The sequence below is a fragment of the Centroberyx affinis genome, unplaced genomic scaffold (genome assembly GCF_046629955.1).
Source record: "Centroberyx affinis isolate AG114_WGS23_722 - 3 ecotype Tasmania unplaced genomic scaffold, CSIRO-AGI_Caff_v1 ptg000211l_1, whole genome shotgun sequence".
Taxonomy (NCBI): domain Eukaryota; kingdom Metazoa; phylum Chordata; class Actinopteri; order Beryciformes; family Berycidae; genus Centroberyx; species Centroberyx affinis.
In genome coordinates, this window is record NW_027278903.1 from 308,943 (window position 1) to 326,986 (window position 18,044).

General features: G+C 41.8%; 1 protein-coding gene across 1 annotated transcript in view; it reads right to left on the reverse strand.

The window, feature by feature from the left end:
* plch1 (phospholipase C, eta 1) overlaps positions 1 to 17,000 on the reverse strand; it is a 58,746-nt gene extending 41,746 nt beyond the window's left edge. The window contains exons 1-2 of the mRNA XM_071540842.1: positions 16,944 to 17,000; positions 8,013 to 8,139 (exon numbers count right to left, since the gene is read on the reverse strand). Of these exons, the coding sequence (XP_071396943.1) occupies positions 8,013 to 8,091 (79 nt within the window). The 5' untranslated portion in view covers positions 8,092 to 8,139; positions 16,944 to 17,000. The remainder of the gene's footprint in view (positions 1 to 8,012; positions 8,140 to 16,943) is intronic.
* Between the last annotated feature and the right edge of the window lie 1,044 nt (positions 17,001 to 18,044).

Here is an 18,044-nt window from a genome sequence, read left to right on the forward strand (position 1 = left end):
ATGATTACATTCTCTACACTGTCACTCTTATGTAAGAAATGGTCTTATTATAGCTAACGACTTGAATATATTTCATAGTGATTTTTTATTTTCTAGCTATCAGTTTGGAATGGGTATCATTCAAATGGTGGATATTTCATTTTTGAATGAAACTCTTCAAAATGCTACACTAGAAACAAAATACTGCATGTCCATATCTAAACCCTCATTTTATAGATTAGATAAACATACAGCACAATTTTTAGTAGTGCCACAAGGGTATAAAACAAAGATTACATCAGTTGATAAACCTGAAAATACACCTCATGTAATCCCATCATCATTCTTTATTTCTTCTCCTTACATTTCCCTCTAAGGATATATCTTATGAAATTAAATTAGTCAAGTGCACAGCTTTGTGACCAATGATGGAGTTTGGCTGCTGGATAAATGTGTGGGGAAATCAGGCTGCACCGGTGTGGGAAGGATGCAGACAGCACAGATGTACCATTACTGATCCTGAGTCCTGAATACTTAAAACTACATCACCTGCTCAAAGAGTATGATGGTCAACAAAATGATTGTTGGACGGTCATATTTATTCAAACATAATGATACATGGTTATACAGTTATGGGTTATCTCAGCTGGGCAGTCAAAATAATTCATTCATGAATTAATTGATTGAATTCATTCATTCATTTTCTTTCCCAGTTATTCCTAATTAGGGTCATGAGGGGCTGGAGTCTATCCCATCATACATTGGGTGGAAGGCAGAATACAACCTGGAAAGTTCGCCAGTCTGTTACAGTGTTAACAATCATTCACACTCTCATTCACACCTATGGGCATTTTAGAGACTCCAATCCACCTGACTTGTATATCGTTGGATTGTGGGAGGAAACCCACGTGAACACTGGGAGAACATGCAAACTCCACACAGAAAGGGCCGGGGAACCACTGTGCCAACCAGCAGCCAAAAGGAGTGCAAAATTTCTCCAATTGAAACACCTGTTAATGACTGTACAACTGCCTCCTTGTTTATAAACCATAAGGAACATGGATTCCTCCCAATAACAGACAGGATGAACTTCAGGTTCGTCTTTATGGCCGTCTTTTTGCTATTGACTGGCAATTAAGGCAGTTAATTCATGTTCTTGAATATATAGCAGCTTATGATTTTCTGTACTCTATTGACTGCTCAGCAATGTTTTGTTTCTCTCACAGTAATAAGCCTAAATGTAGGCACCTAGGGGACTAATTCAAATTCTAAATTGATTGAAGTAGTCAAAAATATTTCGTTATACTGTACCTTCTTATTAGGAATATAAAAGCTCATGAAACACTAGAAAATGAGAGTAAAAGGGGGAAAATGTGCACACACTTATCTCACAGACACTCACCCTGCCTAATTAAGAGCACTGATGGCAGCGCTCAACTCGCCAATGCTACAAATGGGTTCGCAGGTCCCCAGGGTGGAGAGTGAGGAGCGGCACCGGAATAAAAATAAACACATAACAACTGCAGCATGATAATGCATTCACCAAAGATGCTACAGGGGGCTCCCCGAGTGGAGGAGTTCAACACTGACATCAAAGGAGGGAACTGAAGGGTGCGTGTGTGTGTGTGTGTGTGTGTGTGTGTGTGTTATGTGCACATGCAGTAGAGTGCTCCCACATTCCTCAAGCTTCTTCCTTCTTCCTACAGAAGCCTGGCTGGATGGCTGTGAGTAGATAGAGATATCTTTGGCAGCAGAGACAGGCTCCCATGCTAACTGTCTGATCTCAAATGCTTCACTAGAAATGCCAGTGAGAAGCCTGCCTGGTGCTTCACTTTGGGGCACAGGAGAGGTCTAAGTGTTGGCTGCATAACTAACTGGACCGAGCTTCTGGGTTGCTTATCAACTGGTGGGGGATGAAAGGAAATTAAATAAAAGCCAGCTGTTATGGAGAATAAGCTCTCTCTCTCTCTCTCTCTCTCTCTCTCTCTCTCTCTCTCTCTCTCTCTCTCTCTCACACACACACACACACACACACACACAGCACAGGTACATAAAGCACAACACATGCTGTGTGAGATAACACGCGCACACACAAAAATTGCCCACATGCAGCTTTAGAAAGTATACGATGCATTAAAATAATCTCTAGATGATATCATTGAGAATCCCAGTAGTTATCAGAAGCTGAGGTTTTACACACATCAAGTGTCGTATGCATGATGCATGAACACATGTGAAGTGCAAGCGGCTAAGTCAACATGGAGGCAGATGACTCGTGATTAGGAAAATTCTATGTAAATGCAAATCATGTTGCTCCAGGAGCAAATGGGAAAGACAGCACAATAACTAAAGTGAGACGGATCATTGCTAAATTGGATACAAAAGGTTAAGGGAGGAGTTGGAGGCAAAGAGGAGAGGAGGAGAGGAGAGGAGAGGTGAGGAGGAGAAGAGGAGAGGAGGAGTGGAGAAGAGAAGAGAAGAGAAGAGAAGAGAAGAGAAGAGAAGAGAAGAGAAGAGAAGAGAAGAGAAGAGAAAAGAAAAGAAGAGAAGAGAAGAGAAGAGAAGAGAAGAGAAAAGAAAAGAAAAGAGGAGAGGTGATGAGAGGAGAGGAGGAAGGGGAGAGGAGAAGAGAAAAGAAAAGAAGAGAGGAGAGGAGAGTGAGAATAGAAGTGACAGCATAAAGAAGAGAAGAGGACGAGAGCTTGTTTCCTATCCTGGTGGAGAGGAGAGGAGAGGAGAGGAGAGGAGAGGAGAGGAGAGGGGAGGAGAGGAGAGGAGGAAGGGGGAGAGGAGAGGAGAAGAGAAGAGAAGAGAAGAGAAGAGAAGAGAAGAGAAGAGAAGAGAAGAGAAGAAGAGAGGAGAGAAGAGAAAATAAGAGAGGAGAGGAGAGGAGAGGAGAGGCGAGGAGAGGAGAGGAGAGTGAGAATACAAGCGACAGCATAAAGAAGAGAAGAGGATGAGAGCTTCCCTCCCCTGGTGTCTGTTAGCTCCTCTGCCCTGGAGCGACAGAAAGGAAGAGGCAGAGATAAAGGGAGAGAGAGAGAGAAGAGAGAAGCAACGTGCTGAGATTCATCATCATCAGAACAGGGGAGAGGCAGGAGGAAAAAAACACATTTTACATGGAAAAGCCATTTCCTCCATGTGGAGCAGATTAGCAGCCATGCTCCTCTCAACCTTTCCTTCTCTCCCTCTCTCTCTCTCTCTCTCTCTCTCTCTCTCTCTCTCTCTCTCACTCTTTTTCTCTCTCTATCTCTCAGCAAGAGCTCAAATATTGGAAACATGAGAACTCTTTTTAGGGGAATCTTTTAGGGTATAGCCAAAAGAAAAAAAAGAAAAAGAAAAGAGGCCTGCATCCCAATTGAGCACAAACACCCCCACACTCACACAGAGAAAGAAACACACCAACACAGACACTGCAGGGTGGAAGAGAGACAGCTTGACATGTCCCGCTTTCTAAGTGCCAGGGATGCGCCGCATTTTTGACAGCATACGAGAGAGAGAGCAAAAGGGTAGCAGACATAATGCTCTAATAGCCTGGGGACTGCTGGGGCTTCCATTCACCATATCAGCTCAACCCAAAGGCTCTGTCACATTTCTGTGGTGCTCAACGCGCCCTCCCATGATCACAGTAGGCGCTCTCATTTCTGGTGTTGCTACCTATCATCCAATCCACCTCTATTGCAGTGGTAGATCAGTCTCTTGGGCACCTCATCACCTACAGAACCTCTACACATCTCAATGTTGCTTAATAGCTCTCCTAACAGTGCTGATGGCACAGGCAACCAAAACGATGTGTTATAGTCACACTTATTTGCAGGTGTAAGATGTGTGGAGTGAGGGCAGAACAGCTGTCAAAGCGAGAAAGGGGCTTTTCTGCCCCCTGGCGACAGGCACAATGGGGCATATTTCAGCACCAGGGACAGTTTCCATTCAGGCAAGACACTGCTGCGCTGCTGCTCTCTCATCCAGACTCACCGACGCCAGCAGGGAAAACGGCAACAACAATCATCAGTGTCTGATTCAGAGTTTGTGAATAAACATTAAAAAATGACTGGGTAATATGTTAATGTAGGTTCAGATTGATTTAATTAAGTCTATATTTGAACCTCAAAATGTCGAAAAACATTCAATTCAGATCATCAGTTCTACATCATGGCACAAGGCATCTGCCATGTCAGTGGGAAGATCCTCAATTAAAATTCCTATCTTAACTATTGGTGGCAATTTGGGCTGTGGCGCTCGTCAACAACAACAAGCGCAATGGAGAATTTACGCATGAGCTTCAAATTAGCCCGTTTTTGCCACACAGGCTAGCAGCCATCCATAGGAATGCGAGCAACACTCCTCTCCATATGAGACTGAACCGTGATTAACGATTACATAATTAAGCGACAATAAGCTTGAAATTTTGCGCTTACCCCTTTCCAAACTGAGATTTCTGGAAACTTCAAGTTCTGCCATTTAGGACTGGAGTTGTTGGTCTCACAAGGTCCCTCCATGCACTTTGGACATCATTTTTATTTCCTCCCCTAGTTGCAGTATTTTAAAATGCCATCTAAACATGCCCTATTAGTCCATTTCTCCATGATGATTAGAAGTTCACATGAAGCGCGCCGTTGTTAAGTCCGTGTGTCACTTATTGTCCAAAACGAGCCCCCAAACTGCTCCTCAGCACCTGTCTCCCAGCGCGGTCTGTAGCCTGTGTTCACCAACCAGCACACCTCTCACATCCAAACCCTCTTTCTGCGCGCACAACCCCTCGCCAAGCGCAATACAGAGGAACAGCGATAAGCCGATTTCTCACACACAATTTGCTCGATGAAAAGAGTGGGTGCTAATAGGCAGGAGCTGAAGTCAGGCGTGGAGTGTGCGGGAGTGAATGATAGCGCGCAGACCCTGTGGCTTAACCAGAGAGTTGGTCATTTGATCATTTCAGCAGCTTTCCCGACAGTCTGTTTCACTGGTTTGGTGACGGTGCGGTTCTATTTGAATTACGCACCAAACTGAACTTGTGCCACATTTCGTTTTTGTTTGTTTTGGTCATCTATTCCTCGGGGTGTCCCTATAGCGGAGAAATGCCAAGGCTATGACCCACTTCTCTCTCTCTCTCTCTCTCTCTCTCTCGCTCTCTCTCTCTCTCTCTCTCTCTCTTTCTCTCTCTCTCCCTCATTTTAGGGTATCTATACCTCTTCAGTGACACACCAGGAACCCAGGCTTCATGAAATATGAGTGATGCTGCCTGTGTGGTTTCTACAGTAATGCACATAATCGCCTTAATTGGGGCTCCCCTCCTATGTGTGTGTGTGTGTGTGTGTGTGTGTGTGTGTGTGTGTAAAAGAGGGAAAGAGAGAAAGTGAGAGCAAGATTCTGCATAATCATTATTTAATAGGAGTAGAGTGCAATGTGTTATGGCACATATTGTGTGTGTGTGTGTGTGTGTGTGTGTGTGTGTGTGTGTGTGTGTGTGTGTGTGTGTGTGTGTGTGTGTGTGTGTGTGCCCGAGCGTGTGCATGGTGTTTTAAGTGTTGAGTGCATCATCCTGGCTCTCAGTCATTTCCCTATAGTGAAACTTAAGTCAGTCTGGAGCTCCCACATTTATCTTGTTCAGTGGTCCACATTAAAGCCTTTTAATTCAGGACTGGAGCAGTCAATTATAGATGGACACACACACACACACACACACACACAAACACACACACAAACACACACACAAACACACACAAACACACATAGAGTCACGGTCGAACACTGAGAGCCAGAGGTTATCTAATCAATATGTGCTGTCTGGAGGAACAAAGAGGCATGTCTGAACTCCAGTGTCACACTTAGTTCAAAGGTGTAGTGGAATTGTGTGATCTGATTGTCTGATTGTGTGTGTGTGTGTGTGTGTGTGTGTGTGTGTGTGTGTGTGTGTGTGTGTGTGTGTTAGCAAGCACGTGAGGGTTTCCAGTCATTGCCCACTTTGATTTAAATGTAAACCTCTCCTCATCCACACCTGCCTGATCACAGACATGCTTCCCCCTCCTCCTCACACTGATTTATGTTCCGTGGCAAAACCAAAACCATCAGCCACTCTTTCATCCACGGAAGAAGGGGAAGGAACTGAGAAGAGAGAGACAAGACGAGGAGAGAAGCAAAATCATGTGGAAAGGTACTAAAAGGAAAAGGAATAGGAGTGTTTTCATGTACTGAGTGACAGGAGAGGACAGACTGTCAGCGGAAAGAATGAATGCAGGCGGAGATCAGCGGGATGAAAGGAGAAGAGTGTCATTAGAAAATAAGGTGGGTGAGGGAAAGAGTGAGAAAAACACAAGGTAATTTTTAATTCAGTCATTCAGCGAATAAAGTTGTAGGTTGCTTGATCCAAACTATCGGCATTCCCTGACAAGTCGTCCTGTCCTGTCAGTCAGTCCAGGAAAACATTTGTTTTGTCTCTCTCTCCTTTCCAGTACAGAATGGCAGCAGGAACTAGTATCAGGGAAGAAGAAGAAGAAGAAGAAGACTGATACATGTTCCCTTTGTATTCTATTGATTTTCTTTTCTGTATTCAGTATTCGTTTTCATTTCAGTGACATAAATTGATCCCAACTCTTTGCAGAACAGCCCAATTGGGCTAAACGAGATCCTAATAAAGAAAGATATTTACAGAGGATAATGGGCACAGAGGGAGAGAAAATGGAAAACCATCCAACAATTTGATAATGTCCTTATTTCTGGAAGAGACAAAAGGGGGAACAGTCATTTCTGTTTCCCTCCTGCATGAATCAGGTTAATCCATCATCAACAGGAGAGTAATGGAGCACTCAAGCCTGAAGTCTACTATTAAACTCAGGCTCCACTGACAAGCAAACTGTTGAAAGTACACACACACACACACACACACACACACACACACACACACACACACTCACACAATAGCCATGTATCACAGCTGTAGATGGTGGCTGTGGATGCAATGCAAGGTGGGGTTTTAAGTGGTCTGTCTGCTGGGTGTGACAACAGCGGGGGCAGACCGGTGCATCAGAGATTTGTCATGGATTTGTCTGGATTGGCTGATCTGTCTGTGAGACAGCTCACTGCCTGCAATCTAATAAATAAAAGATGGAACTGATGCCTCAAAATGTCCAGATTCATTTCAGCATCAAGGAAAATCAAAAGTTAAAAGTTATGCGATCACATTTGCTCTGGTTTATTGTTGTTCTGGTTTACTGGATGATGCCTGATATATAGTATACCGGCATAAACAGGTATACTTGTGTACACTTATATCTGGGTGCGGATCAGTCACACACACACACACACACACGCGCACACACACACACACACACACACACACACACACACACACACACACACACACACACACACAGATACCTAGTCCCTGATGACCAACACTGATCTTCTTACCTAGTTGTCAGTTCATACATACTCAACCTCTGCTCATTTCTTAATCCAAAGCATATTTTTAGATCAACATTGAGCCAAATGTAAACATCTGTTAATTATATTTGTTGGCCCATCCTGATGTCAACTATGTGGATAACTAGAAGAAAAATAGACACATCTCTTTGTAGATGCTGGGCTATGGAAATCTCATAGACAAAGGAAAGAGCTGTTGGAGCATCAAAGTGTGTGGGCTGTTTCCTTTCTCTTCAAATATGTTGACTTTGTGTATTTCTAATTAAACTCTGAAAGCATTCTGCAATTATGGCAAAGTGCAATAAGCAGCTCACTTACAGTTCTGCTGGCAGTTTTCCTTATGTTCCTATTGATGTCAGAGAACAATTTTAATGATTTACTGACAGAATTATTGTATACCACAGTATAAGTAGGTTTTATTGATTGGTGCCAGAATGTGAACAGGTTGATTATTGCAGGCACAACAGTAGAGACGTGTCTCCCTCTGCTGTCCATTCACATGACATACAATATGAAGGTATCAGAGGGGATGTACAGTATACAGTGAGTGTGTGTGTGTGTGTGTGTGTGTGTGTGTGTGTGTGTGTGTGTGTGTGTGTGTCACTGATATTCACCATGAAAGATGCTGTTGTCTGTCAAGAAGTGCCGGCGGTACTGTGGCTCTCCTTTCCTGTTCACCACCCAGGAGCTCATGGTGAGAGGGTGAGGGAGGAGGAGGAAGAGGAGGAGGAGGAGGAAGACCTACGGATGACCTGTGAAAGGGGAGAGAGTGAGTAGAATTACGCCAAGTGTTGGTCAAACATGTTACAGTGATTTAATTAATCTACAAGGTTAAGACCTGGCTCATAAGTCGCAACAGAAAGGGAACAAAATACATTGTTAAATAGAAGAAGAATTAAAAAAAAAAAAGAAAAAAAAAGAGGAGAAACAACTGGTCTGGTCTATAAAGGCCCAAACCCACAGCGCTTAACAGCGTATGTCAGTATTCAAACAGTACAAAATGGATATCAACTATTTTACTACTGAAAAAACATGGCTAACAATGTTCTGAGGTATTAACTTTAATCACATCAGATGATTGTTTCTGTGTTGTAGAAAATTGGGATCACTAATTGCAAGAAACAGAGACCTTCAATTAAAAGAGACAGTTAGGAGGGAGTTTTTTTTTATCTGAAGATTGATTAAGAACTACAGGACTGTAATGACAGTGAAGTAAGACAAAATACACACCTAGGAGGAAACATTGCAAAAGTCTTGGGTGGGATGACAGCAGAGTTACGTCTCTATCCAAGAGGTCAGTTAGTAGCGACACAGCTCCCCCCTTCCACCTTTAACCCTTGACTGCCCTTAACCACTGGTGACTCCACAGTGTCTAAGATGTCACTGCAAATCATTCACACTTACATGGGTCTTTTATGTAGCATACAAGGTAAATTATTGGGTTTGTTTGGTTTTGCTTTGTCACTCTTATTTTGAAATTATTATGAAACAGCTTGAGGCCATTCAGGCGACATCTAGCCCAGACTCTCTACAACTCTACAACTCCTCAATGGAAACTTTCTCTGACCCTCCTCTTTACCAAACTACCATCCCACCATGCCCTCATTTGTCCACTAAGCTGCCCCCCCTATGAATTTCTACATCTCTCTCTCCATGTGTTCTCATTTGTCATCTTTCTGTTTCCCCGCACCATTATTCCTGGAATCCCAATTTTCCATCTCTATCCACTGATCACTTTTCAGTCCCACCTCTCCTACAACCCTTTTCACTGCTTGGTGTTTCCCCACCTGTTCCTTGTCTGTCTTCCTGTGATTTACTGCCCCCCGACACACACACACACACACACACACACACACACACACACACACACACACACACACACACACACACGCACGCACGCACACACACCAGGAGACACACAGATCCGGAAGGGCCCGGAGCCTCTGCGACAGTTACTGGTGTCTGGTGTCAGCTGACCTGAGGAGAGGTGTCTGTCTAGACCAGATCTTAGAGCGCAGGGATCAAGCCGGAGTCTCTTTGAGGTGAAAGTGTTTTCCTACAACCCTTCTGCTGCCTCACTTTAAAACCTAGAGGCCTGTCAACTCTGTGGCATTTATGACTTAACATATGGGCAGCAACTTACTTATCCTGTCAATCTGACATTCATGTCATGTCATGCATGATGAATCAAGCTAGAAAAAAAAAAGAGAGAGTGTGCGCAAAGTGTTCATCTTAGCCGACATGGAGAATTGTTGTCTAAAAATCTTTTGTGGCCAGACTTTCTTTGAAAGTGTTTTATAATGCAAAAAAAAAAACCTTCTCTCCTCCTTACTTTAGCTTCTTTAGATAAGATAAGATAAGATGAGATGAGATGAGATGAGATGAGATAAGATAAGAATGCTACTTATTCCTTAGCTGATGAAGACTGTGATATACAGTTGGTTTGACTACTGTTGACAAAATGCACTTATTGTAAGTCGCTTTGGACAAAAGCGTCTGCTAAATGACGTAATGTAATTATAAGATAAGATAAGATAGGATAAGATAAGAAGGGGTTATACAGACATATACAGCCCACTATTTCAACACAACAACAATACAAATGTATGAATGAAAATAAGAAAAAAGTATGAAAAAGTATGGCTGATTAAGGATGTGCCAATTAGTAGTATTAGTAGAGCTTATTGAGACAAAAGGAAAAAATGTATTCATATTCACATTACTGGGTCTACAGAGGGCTATACCCATGTACAGAAAGTGTCTAGGCAGGTTCACTTTACCCATGTGGATAACATGTACAGAATGTGCAGATTTCAGTCTCATTACTGTTGGTTAGAGCTCAGAAATTAAGCTTATTCTGTTGAATAGTTGAATACCTAAGTTGAATACCTAAAACGTAAAATGTAATGTAAATATTCACTACAGATTATCCTGTGATACTGCCATTCATTCTACAGATAGTCTAGAAGCTGGTTTATGAAATAGTTAGTTCCAGTTCTCAGTTGGCTGAGTTGCGGTCAAAGACCTTGTAAAATACCCAATCAATGAACACCTGCAACTACAAAACTGTTCAATTAAATATTAATGCATTAAGTGAAAATGATTACTCATATGGCAACTAGAACTTTATTCCTTTGCATATGAATAAGATTTTTATCATTATACATATTTCATTATTATTGATTAATAGAAGAGTGCTACTGTGCTCTGATGACTCAGAGTTAATAGCCTACAGGTGGAACGAATTTCAGAAATAGTAAAAAGTCAAATGAATATCCTGCACACTGCCAAGAAAAAGCTAAATCTTGTCAAATTAATCACATTTACAAAACATGGAAATGTATAAAGTAAAAGAAAAAAGAAAGAAAAGAGAAAAAAGCATTAAGAAGAAGGGCTTAAAGAGTAAATATTTCAGCTCATGCTCTGATGCTTTGGCAGAGACCTATAATATACCTTTGACTTTGTACTTCATTATTACTGATTAAAAATAAAAGATTTACTGAACATTTGCGGTCTTATGTGTTGCCGCCATTTTAGAAACGCAGACAGCCACCTGAGTCTGTGCTTTCCAGTGATTTTTAAAACTCTGCTTCACATTATACCTACAAAGCCTCTTAGCTGTTCTGAAATCCCTGTAAAGCACGGCCTCTTGTGGCTTACTGCTTAATTATAGAATAATGTTTCTAAATTACTGTTTGTTTTCCTGACAGAGTCCAAATTAGAGATAGGAGTTCAGCAGAGGGAGATGACTGGGGACATTGTTTGAGCAGAGTAATGATACCGCTAGATTATATGAATCCGCTACAAACACCTGAAGTTGGGGTGCACTTTTAAACCCTGCCCAAAAACTAATATAGTCACAGTACATTTCTAAAGTAAACATTTCATCCATTTTGTGTTTCTGTTGGTTTATTAGGCTCTTTACAATGCTATTACATGCATAGCAGGGTATCAAACAACAAAAAATGGGAAGAAATATGCATTTGTCAATTAATTTTTGTTGTTGTTGTTTCTTGATTGTTGGTAGCAATCCAAAATGTGTAAGGAATTCTTTATATGTTGTGGCTTGTATTTACCGGTGATAGCAAAGTATGATTCTGGTACTATTTAACACATCAACAATCTAAAAGTCTGTGTGTCCATGCATGTGTGTGAGTGAGCTGCGTGTGTTTTAAGTTTGTGTGGATACGTTGTCATGGTCATGACATGAGGGTTGGTAAAACGACTCTGCCTCTCCTCCTCTCTGTGTGTAACCCTAGTCGTCTGCTCATCTATGGGAGGGCCCGAACCCCAAGGGAATACAATCTGCTCTTTCCTGTCTTTCGGCCTGCTGGGAGAGAACGTGCCTCAAAAATAACTGCTCCCCTGCCAGACTGCCTGATGATCCGCTCCCTCTCTCTACAGAAAGTAGGATGAGAAAGCCCCTAAGATAAAGTTTTGTTGCAGTGGGTATTTCAATCAGACTGAAGTAATACAATCTGAAACACTTTTTAATAGTCCCACTTTTTTCTTTGCATGGCCTGCCTGCAACTTCTGCTGCACTTTTGCCTTACCCTTAAGAGGACTTATTTGGAAAATTCAAATTTGGCGTTTTTTAAGCCAACAGAGGACATAAGGAATGATATAACAATCATTCATCTAGAAAACACAGATTTGCTCTTACAATATAGGCCTACCATTTCATTTCTAGTTGAGACAGGCTGCGATAGTCCATACAGTACAGGACAGATGCACAGATGTAACCTTCTAAAACAACTCATATATATACTTCATAATCTATATACTATAATACTATAATTCAGGAACATATATATGCACTAAGTAATTATACTTATACCTGCAAAACAAGGTCAACTATATTTTATTTAGGGATATAATTTGATATATTGCATATACATAAACAAGTACATTTGGTCTCTCATAACATCAGCAATATGAGTGAAAGTGGTGAATGCAAAATCTTGGCACAAAGAAGTGGCTTGGAGCCAAGCTTAGTACATTTGGATAACAGAAACAAAGTTATTTCACTACTACTAAATCCTCTTTGGATATGACAGCATACAGTTTGGGCAAACACTGAATCCCTAACAGCTCCAGGAACACAAAGATACAGAAAGAAGAAACACATTTCTCCTTCAGGGATCAATTAATTGATCTTTTGTAATACTTAATTATAGAGAATTACAAAAAAGATACATCTTGAACCAAAATATAACTTGTGAGTAGCCTTAAGACGTTATTATGAACCATATAAATATCTTGAGATCTGGGCTTATTAATAAATAAGTATGGGTGCAGTTTGGTATAAGGCCATTCCTGATCCTTAAAACAAACCAATCATGTGCGTATCTGTGCGCTTGGTGTTTGACATGTTGAGGCAGCAATTATCTTGCATTTTTGAGGTCTTGGCACAGGGCTGACATTTCACTTTCCTCCCCATCCACTCTTGTTTCTATTAAAACACATTTAAATAAACACACACACACTCACACACACACACACACACACACACACACACACACACACACGGTCAAGCCAGGCTGTCATGCATCTGCCACTACCACATCATGCCACTCTGAGGCACCAGCTGTGGCGTTTGAGATAACTCAATAAGTCAGAGGTGATCGATGCCTCCGTCAGCACTCAGTCCAGCCTCATTAAATTAGTGCAACCTTGTGTGTGTGTCTGTGTGTGTGTGTGTGTGTGTGTGTGTGTGTGTGTGTGTGTGTGTGTGTCTGTAACAATGGCCTTCACGTGACACCAGACACAAAGACAACATCATCTGTCACTCCTCACTACTCACAAAGGCAAACAGCATGCAAATTAATATACATATTACAATATGATTGCATTAATATCATATTTTCTTCTCTTTCTCTCTATTCTTTTCTGTTTTGCCATTCCTTACTCTATTTTCTCTCAAGCACACACACTGTCTGTCTGTCTGACTGAGATGACACGTAACATATGAACTGCTGCAATGCATTTTGGGAGATTATCAGCCTTACATTTTTAGAATTATGGTTTGATTCTGGAAATAAACTCATGGCAAGGATGATGGAGATTACATCGGCTACCATAGCTGGCAACACATATTATAGCGGTCTCCTCCCTGGTGATGGCTGGGAGGTAAAGCGTGAGCACCAAAAGACTTAAAAGACTTCTATCAGACAAGGTCATCTCGCTCTAACTTGGCCAACTAGAAGTGGTTTGGGAGGGATAAGGATCTTAATAGTGTACGGCCTGCAAACTGCCTCGCTACTCTAGAGAGTCAATGAGTAGCCTGTAAATGCCTGTTAGGCAATTATCAGAATGGAGAGCAAACAGGCTTGGCACAGCAGCTCTTCAGGTATAGACTGGGCACTCGTCAACTCTCTCTGAACTATAGGCTCCTGCAATGTAGGCTGGCAGTGTGGGAAATAGGAAAAAATAAATGGCTTTTATTTCATGTAAGACTGTTTTGGAAATTGGAATTCTTTATTACAATCCTTCCAATTTGGCTGACCCATTATATTAAGCAGTGATACAATTTATTTTTCTCAGTTGGGTAAAAGGAGTTCATGGAGCAACACTGTTTTTGACCTTGATCAGCATGTAACTAACATTTTACTGTTCAAAGTCAAGCTGAAAATTAAGTTGCTGGTTTCTGTGTGTGTGTGTGTGTGTGTGTGTGTGTGTGTGTGTGTGTGTGTGTGTGTGTGTGTGTGTGTGTGTGTGTGTGTGTGTGTGTGTGTGTGTGTGTGTGTGTCAGACTAGCGCCTTCTCACTGAAAACTCAAGGGTGCATTTCAATTTTGTTAATTATTTTTTTGCTAGTTAGCCCTTGAACCTGAAATAAGCACAGTGCTACTTTAAATCAGGCTTAATAGTTATACAAAGCTGGTGTAAAATGGTGGTGTTTTCAATATCCTAATTATTTACTACCAAGCTAAGAGGAGAGAGAAGAAAGTCGTAAGATCTGAATGAGCCAGCCAGAACTGATTCAGTGAGCGTTTAACCTGATAAGGAGATAGAGGAAACCTTGAGGCAGAGGGTTATTGGAGGGTCAGGGTAGAGTTACAGAGGATGGGCAGTGGTGCTATCTGAGCCGGTCAGGCCAACAGACGCTGTATTAACATAGTAAAGCAGAAACAAAAAGAGTGGTGGCAGGGGAAACTCCTCTGAAGTGCTTCTAACTACTGTCAGATTTAAAGCTGCGATTGCCTGGAAATAACAGATCATGGGCTTGGTGATGTTTACTGATTGCAAGCATTGTGTGTTCAGAATCTGTAAACTGAAAATAACAGCTTTAGTGAATATCATTTTAAAATGTCCAAATACTTTCAACACCCTGAAAAGATTAAGCTGCTTTTGGATAAGTTAAATCGTGTTATTGGATAAGTTAAATATTATAAATCTTATTTTGGATAGGTTTTTGGAAATCACATTATTGTATTCTAATGCTTTATTATTATATAGAAAATATGCTGTCACTTCTAAATGTTCAGCTATTTTGGGTGAACATATCCTGTAAAAGTAACAGTGTCTGCAGAGCGAAAATATAAAGAAACGTGTCAAGTTTTGAAAACTTTAAGAGCTCACTGTACAGTCTGTTACTCTTTTTTCGACGTTTATGTAGGCTAGTGTATGCACGTGTGTGTGTGGTTGCACGTGTGTGTGTGGGTGAACGTGTGTGTGGTAGGGTCGTCTTGCCTTTCTGTGGAATTGAGGGGTGGGTAAGGTCATAAGATCAACCCCTCAGATCTATTTCAAGCACAGAGACCCCCTGCCTCTCCCTCCCATCCCTGTCCTGCTGCTCTCAGGTTTAGACTTTAACTGTCTGTTCTGCTTTACGTCTTCACAGACAAGACAGACGTTCTGGTTTTCGGCTGGAGGGACGAGAGACGCTGACTTGGCAACACAGGCACGTCAGTGTGTACCAAGAGACTACAATACACAGAGAGTGGCCCACTCACTCACATTTCAATGTAACTAAATGGATATGAGCAAGTGCATGAGTATTGACAACAGCTGACCTCTGTCAAAGTGTGAAATGACCACATGTTGACTCCTGAATTATTCATTTTCTAAAATAGATTACAGAATGTTCTGTCAGTCTGTCTCTCTCTCTTTCTCTCTCTCTGACACACACACAAACACAAACACACACACATTCTCAGTTTGAGATTCTCATTTAGGTCCAGTGTGTTCACCCCCGGTCCCTCCTCCCTTCCTTTCCTCCAAGAGAAAGACTTCAATTATTCATGAGGGATCACAGCACCCACAAAGAGTCGTGTTTCCACTCCTACAACCCTACACCAGCAAACCGATACACTGTCCACAGTACTTCAGTCACATAATAACAAGGGAGTCACTTTACGCCTGATGCATTCCTTCACACACACACACACAGGCTATACAGTGCATGTGGGAGTGTATGATGTGTATGATGCGTGTGTGTGTGTGCGTGTGTGTGTGTGTGAGAGAGAGAGAGAGAGAGAGAGAGAGAGAGAGAATAGCTACCTTACACTGCTACAGTTGCGTACCAATGAGTGTTTATTATGACAGCAGGTGAAAGCAAATACCTGCCACATGTGAATAAATCTCACTCAACAAAGGCAAACTGCACATTAAGAGTAACTGACTTTGGACCTGAAGCCAATATGCCTGTATCGGTTTACATACAAGCTTCACCAGTGGGTCTGACAAAGACTCTCCTTGTAGCAGTTGTTGACGATGCTCTGAGAGGTTTGTCACAGAGGGCAGAGATGGATAGCTACCTTAGTGTCACACAGCCTCTCTGTTTCTTTTAAATCTCTTTCTCTGTCTTTCTCTCCCACCCAAACACACACACACACACACACACAACCACTCAAATCAAATCCAAAAAATCCCCAAGGACTTGCTCTCTGAGGGGGAGTGCCCCATCTCTTTCTTTCTGGGATGGCTACCGGCTGAGTGTAATAAAGGCCTTTGTTATGCTGCCCTGCTGCAAATCTGTTGTTAAGTCACAATGGCCAGGAACTCCAAAATGACATGAAATGCAAAAAACACTAAATGTTTTTTTTTTATCGCTGAAGCAGATGAATTATTGATTCTAGTGACAAACAAGCCAAATGTCTAAGACAAAAATATAAGTGATCAAATCAGGGTTCTGGAAATTTTAGGTTGTTTAGAATGATTCAAGAATGAAAAAATGATTGATATGAGCCTGATTACCTATTGTTTACTTGCAGTGGCATGATATAAGGTCTGAAATTTCTTGATAGAGTTTCTAATTTACAGGGCATGTGTGCCTGGGGTACACAGGTCTAACAGGTGCACTTCTGCTTAGACACTGTATACAGTATCCATACTGTAAGTAAGGATACCGAAAAAGAAACAGTTAACCGTGTGCAGATTGCCATTCTCTGAAAACGGCACTGTTCTATTAAAAGAAACAGGCCATGCTTGACACAGTAAATAAAATGCACCTTATGTGGCTTGATGCCATGTTGTTGTTGGTTACCTGCTGTCAGTCTTTCATGTATCATACAAAAGCATCATAAGCCCACTTACTTTGATCACTTGTGTTTCAGATTTTGAAACCACGCTGTCAGCTTTCTCAGAAAATCGTGTCACTTTCACCAAAACAATATTCCTTTAGGTGCTTTCCTTCCATGGCATGAGGCACCAACGTGAGTCAGTGTTAGTCCTGGTGGTGTGGTTTCAGGGAGCGAATGTCCCAACAACTTCACTGGTGTAGGCAAGCACCCACCACCACCACCACCACCACACTGCCTTTTCAAATAAGTACTGCTAGTGCGGGACCAGTGGCTTTGAGAAAATCTGGACTGGATTCGGAATGGACTACTTCAGTGCTTGGGCTACTTTTCCACATGACAAAAGAGATGGTTTACTGATTCACTCACTCACTCTCTTTAAATTGAGGGGTAATAAAGGCCAAACAATTGAAGAAAGGATTGGATGGGATTTGATTATTTGATCCAGATATCTTCTGACTACACTGAACTAAACTCCTGTAAATTGATATGATTATTATGCACTTTGACATTGTGTGACAAGATTTTGGTTCTTTTAATTGTATAAAATGCAATGTCTTTATGTGGCATTGTTATTATCATTTTTTATTATTATTATTTACACCAGTAGCCATCCTGCCAACTTCTATTTTAAAAAAGCAGTCACAATCAGAATAATACCTAAAATAAAACCTTTTAAATTTCCTCAATGGACAGCGCAGATTTCCTTTGATCATCAGCTCAGAAACATTAGTGCCTTCGCCTTGCCGATCGCCTCAGCCGTGATTTCCCTCCCACTCTTCCCTCAGTGACAGTTCAAAGTCTGGCAGCACCAGCCATCAGCCTTAAATGCACCTTACAATTTAAACCAGCCCACCAATCAGAGGCCACTCTAGCCGTAACAACCGCTAGTAACATTTGCACAACAAAAGAAAGACTAGCTGATTCATCACACCCCCCCTTCCCTTCCCTTCCCTCACTGCCTTTCCCTTCGCCTGTGACTCCTCCTCTCTTGCCTTTGTGCATAGACCCAAAATCCCCTTCTACCCCTCTGACCCTCCTCCCCTCTGCTCTAATCTCCGTGTGCCCATTACATTGACTACCTTAGTACTACCTTTTACTTCCCGAGTCTTCCTCATACACACAC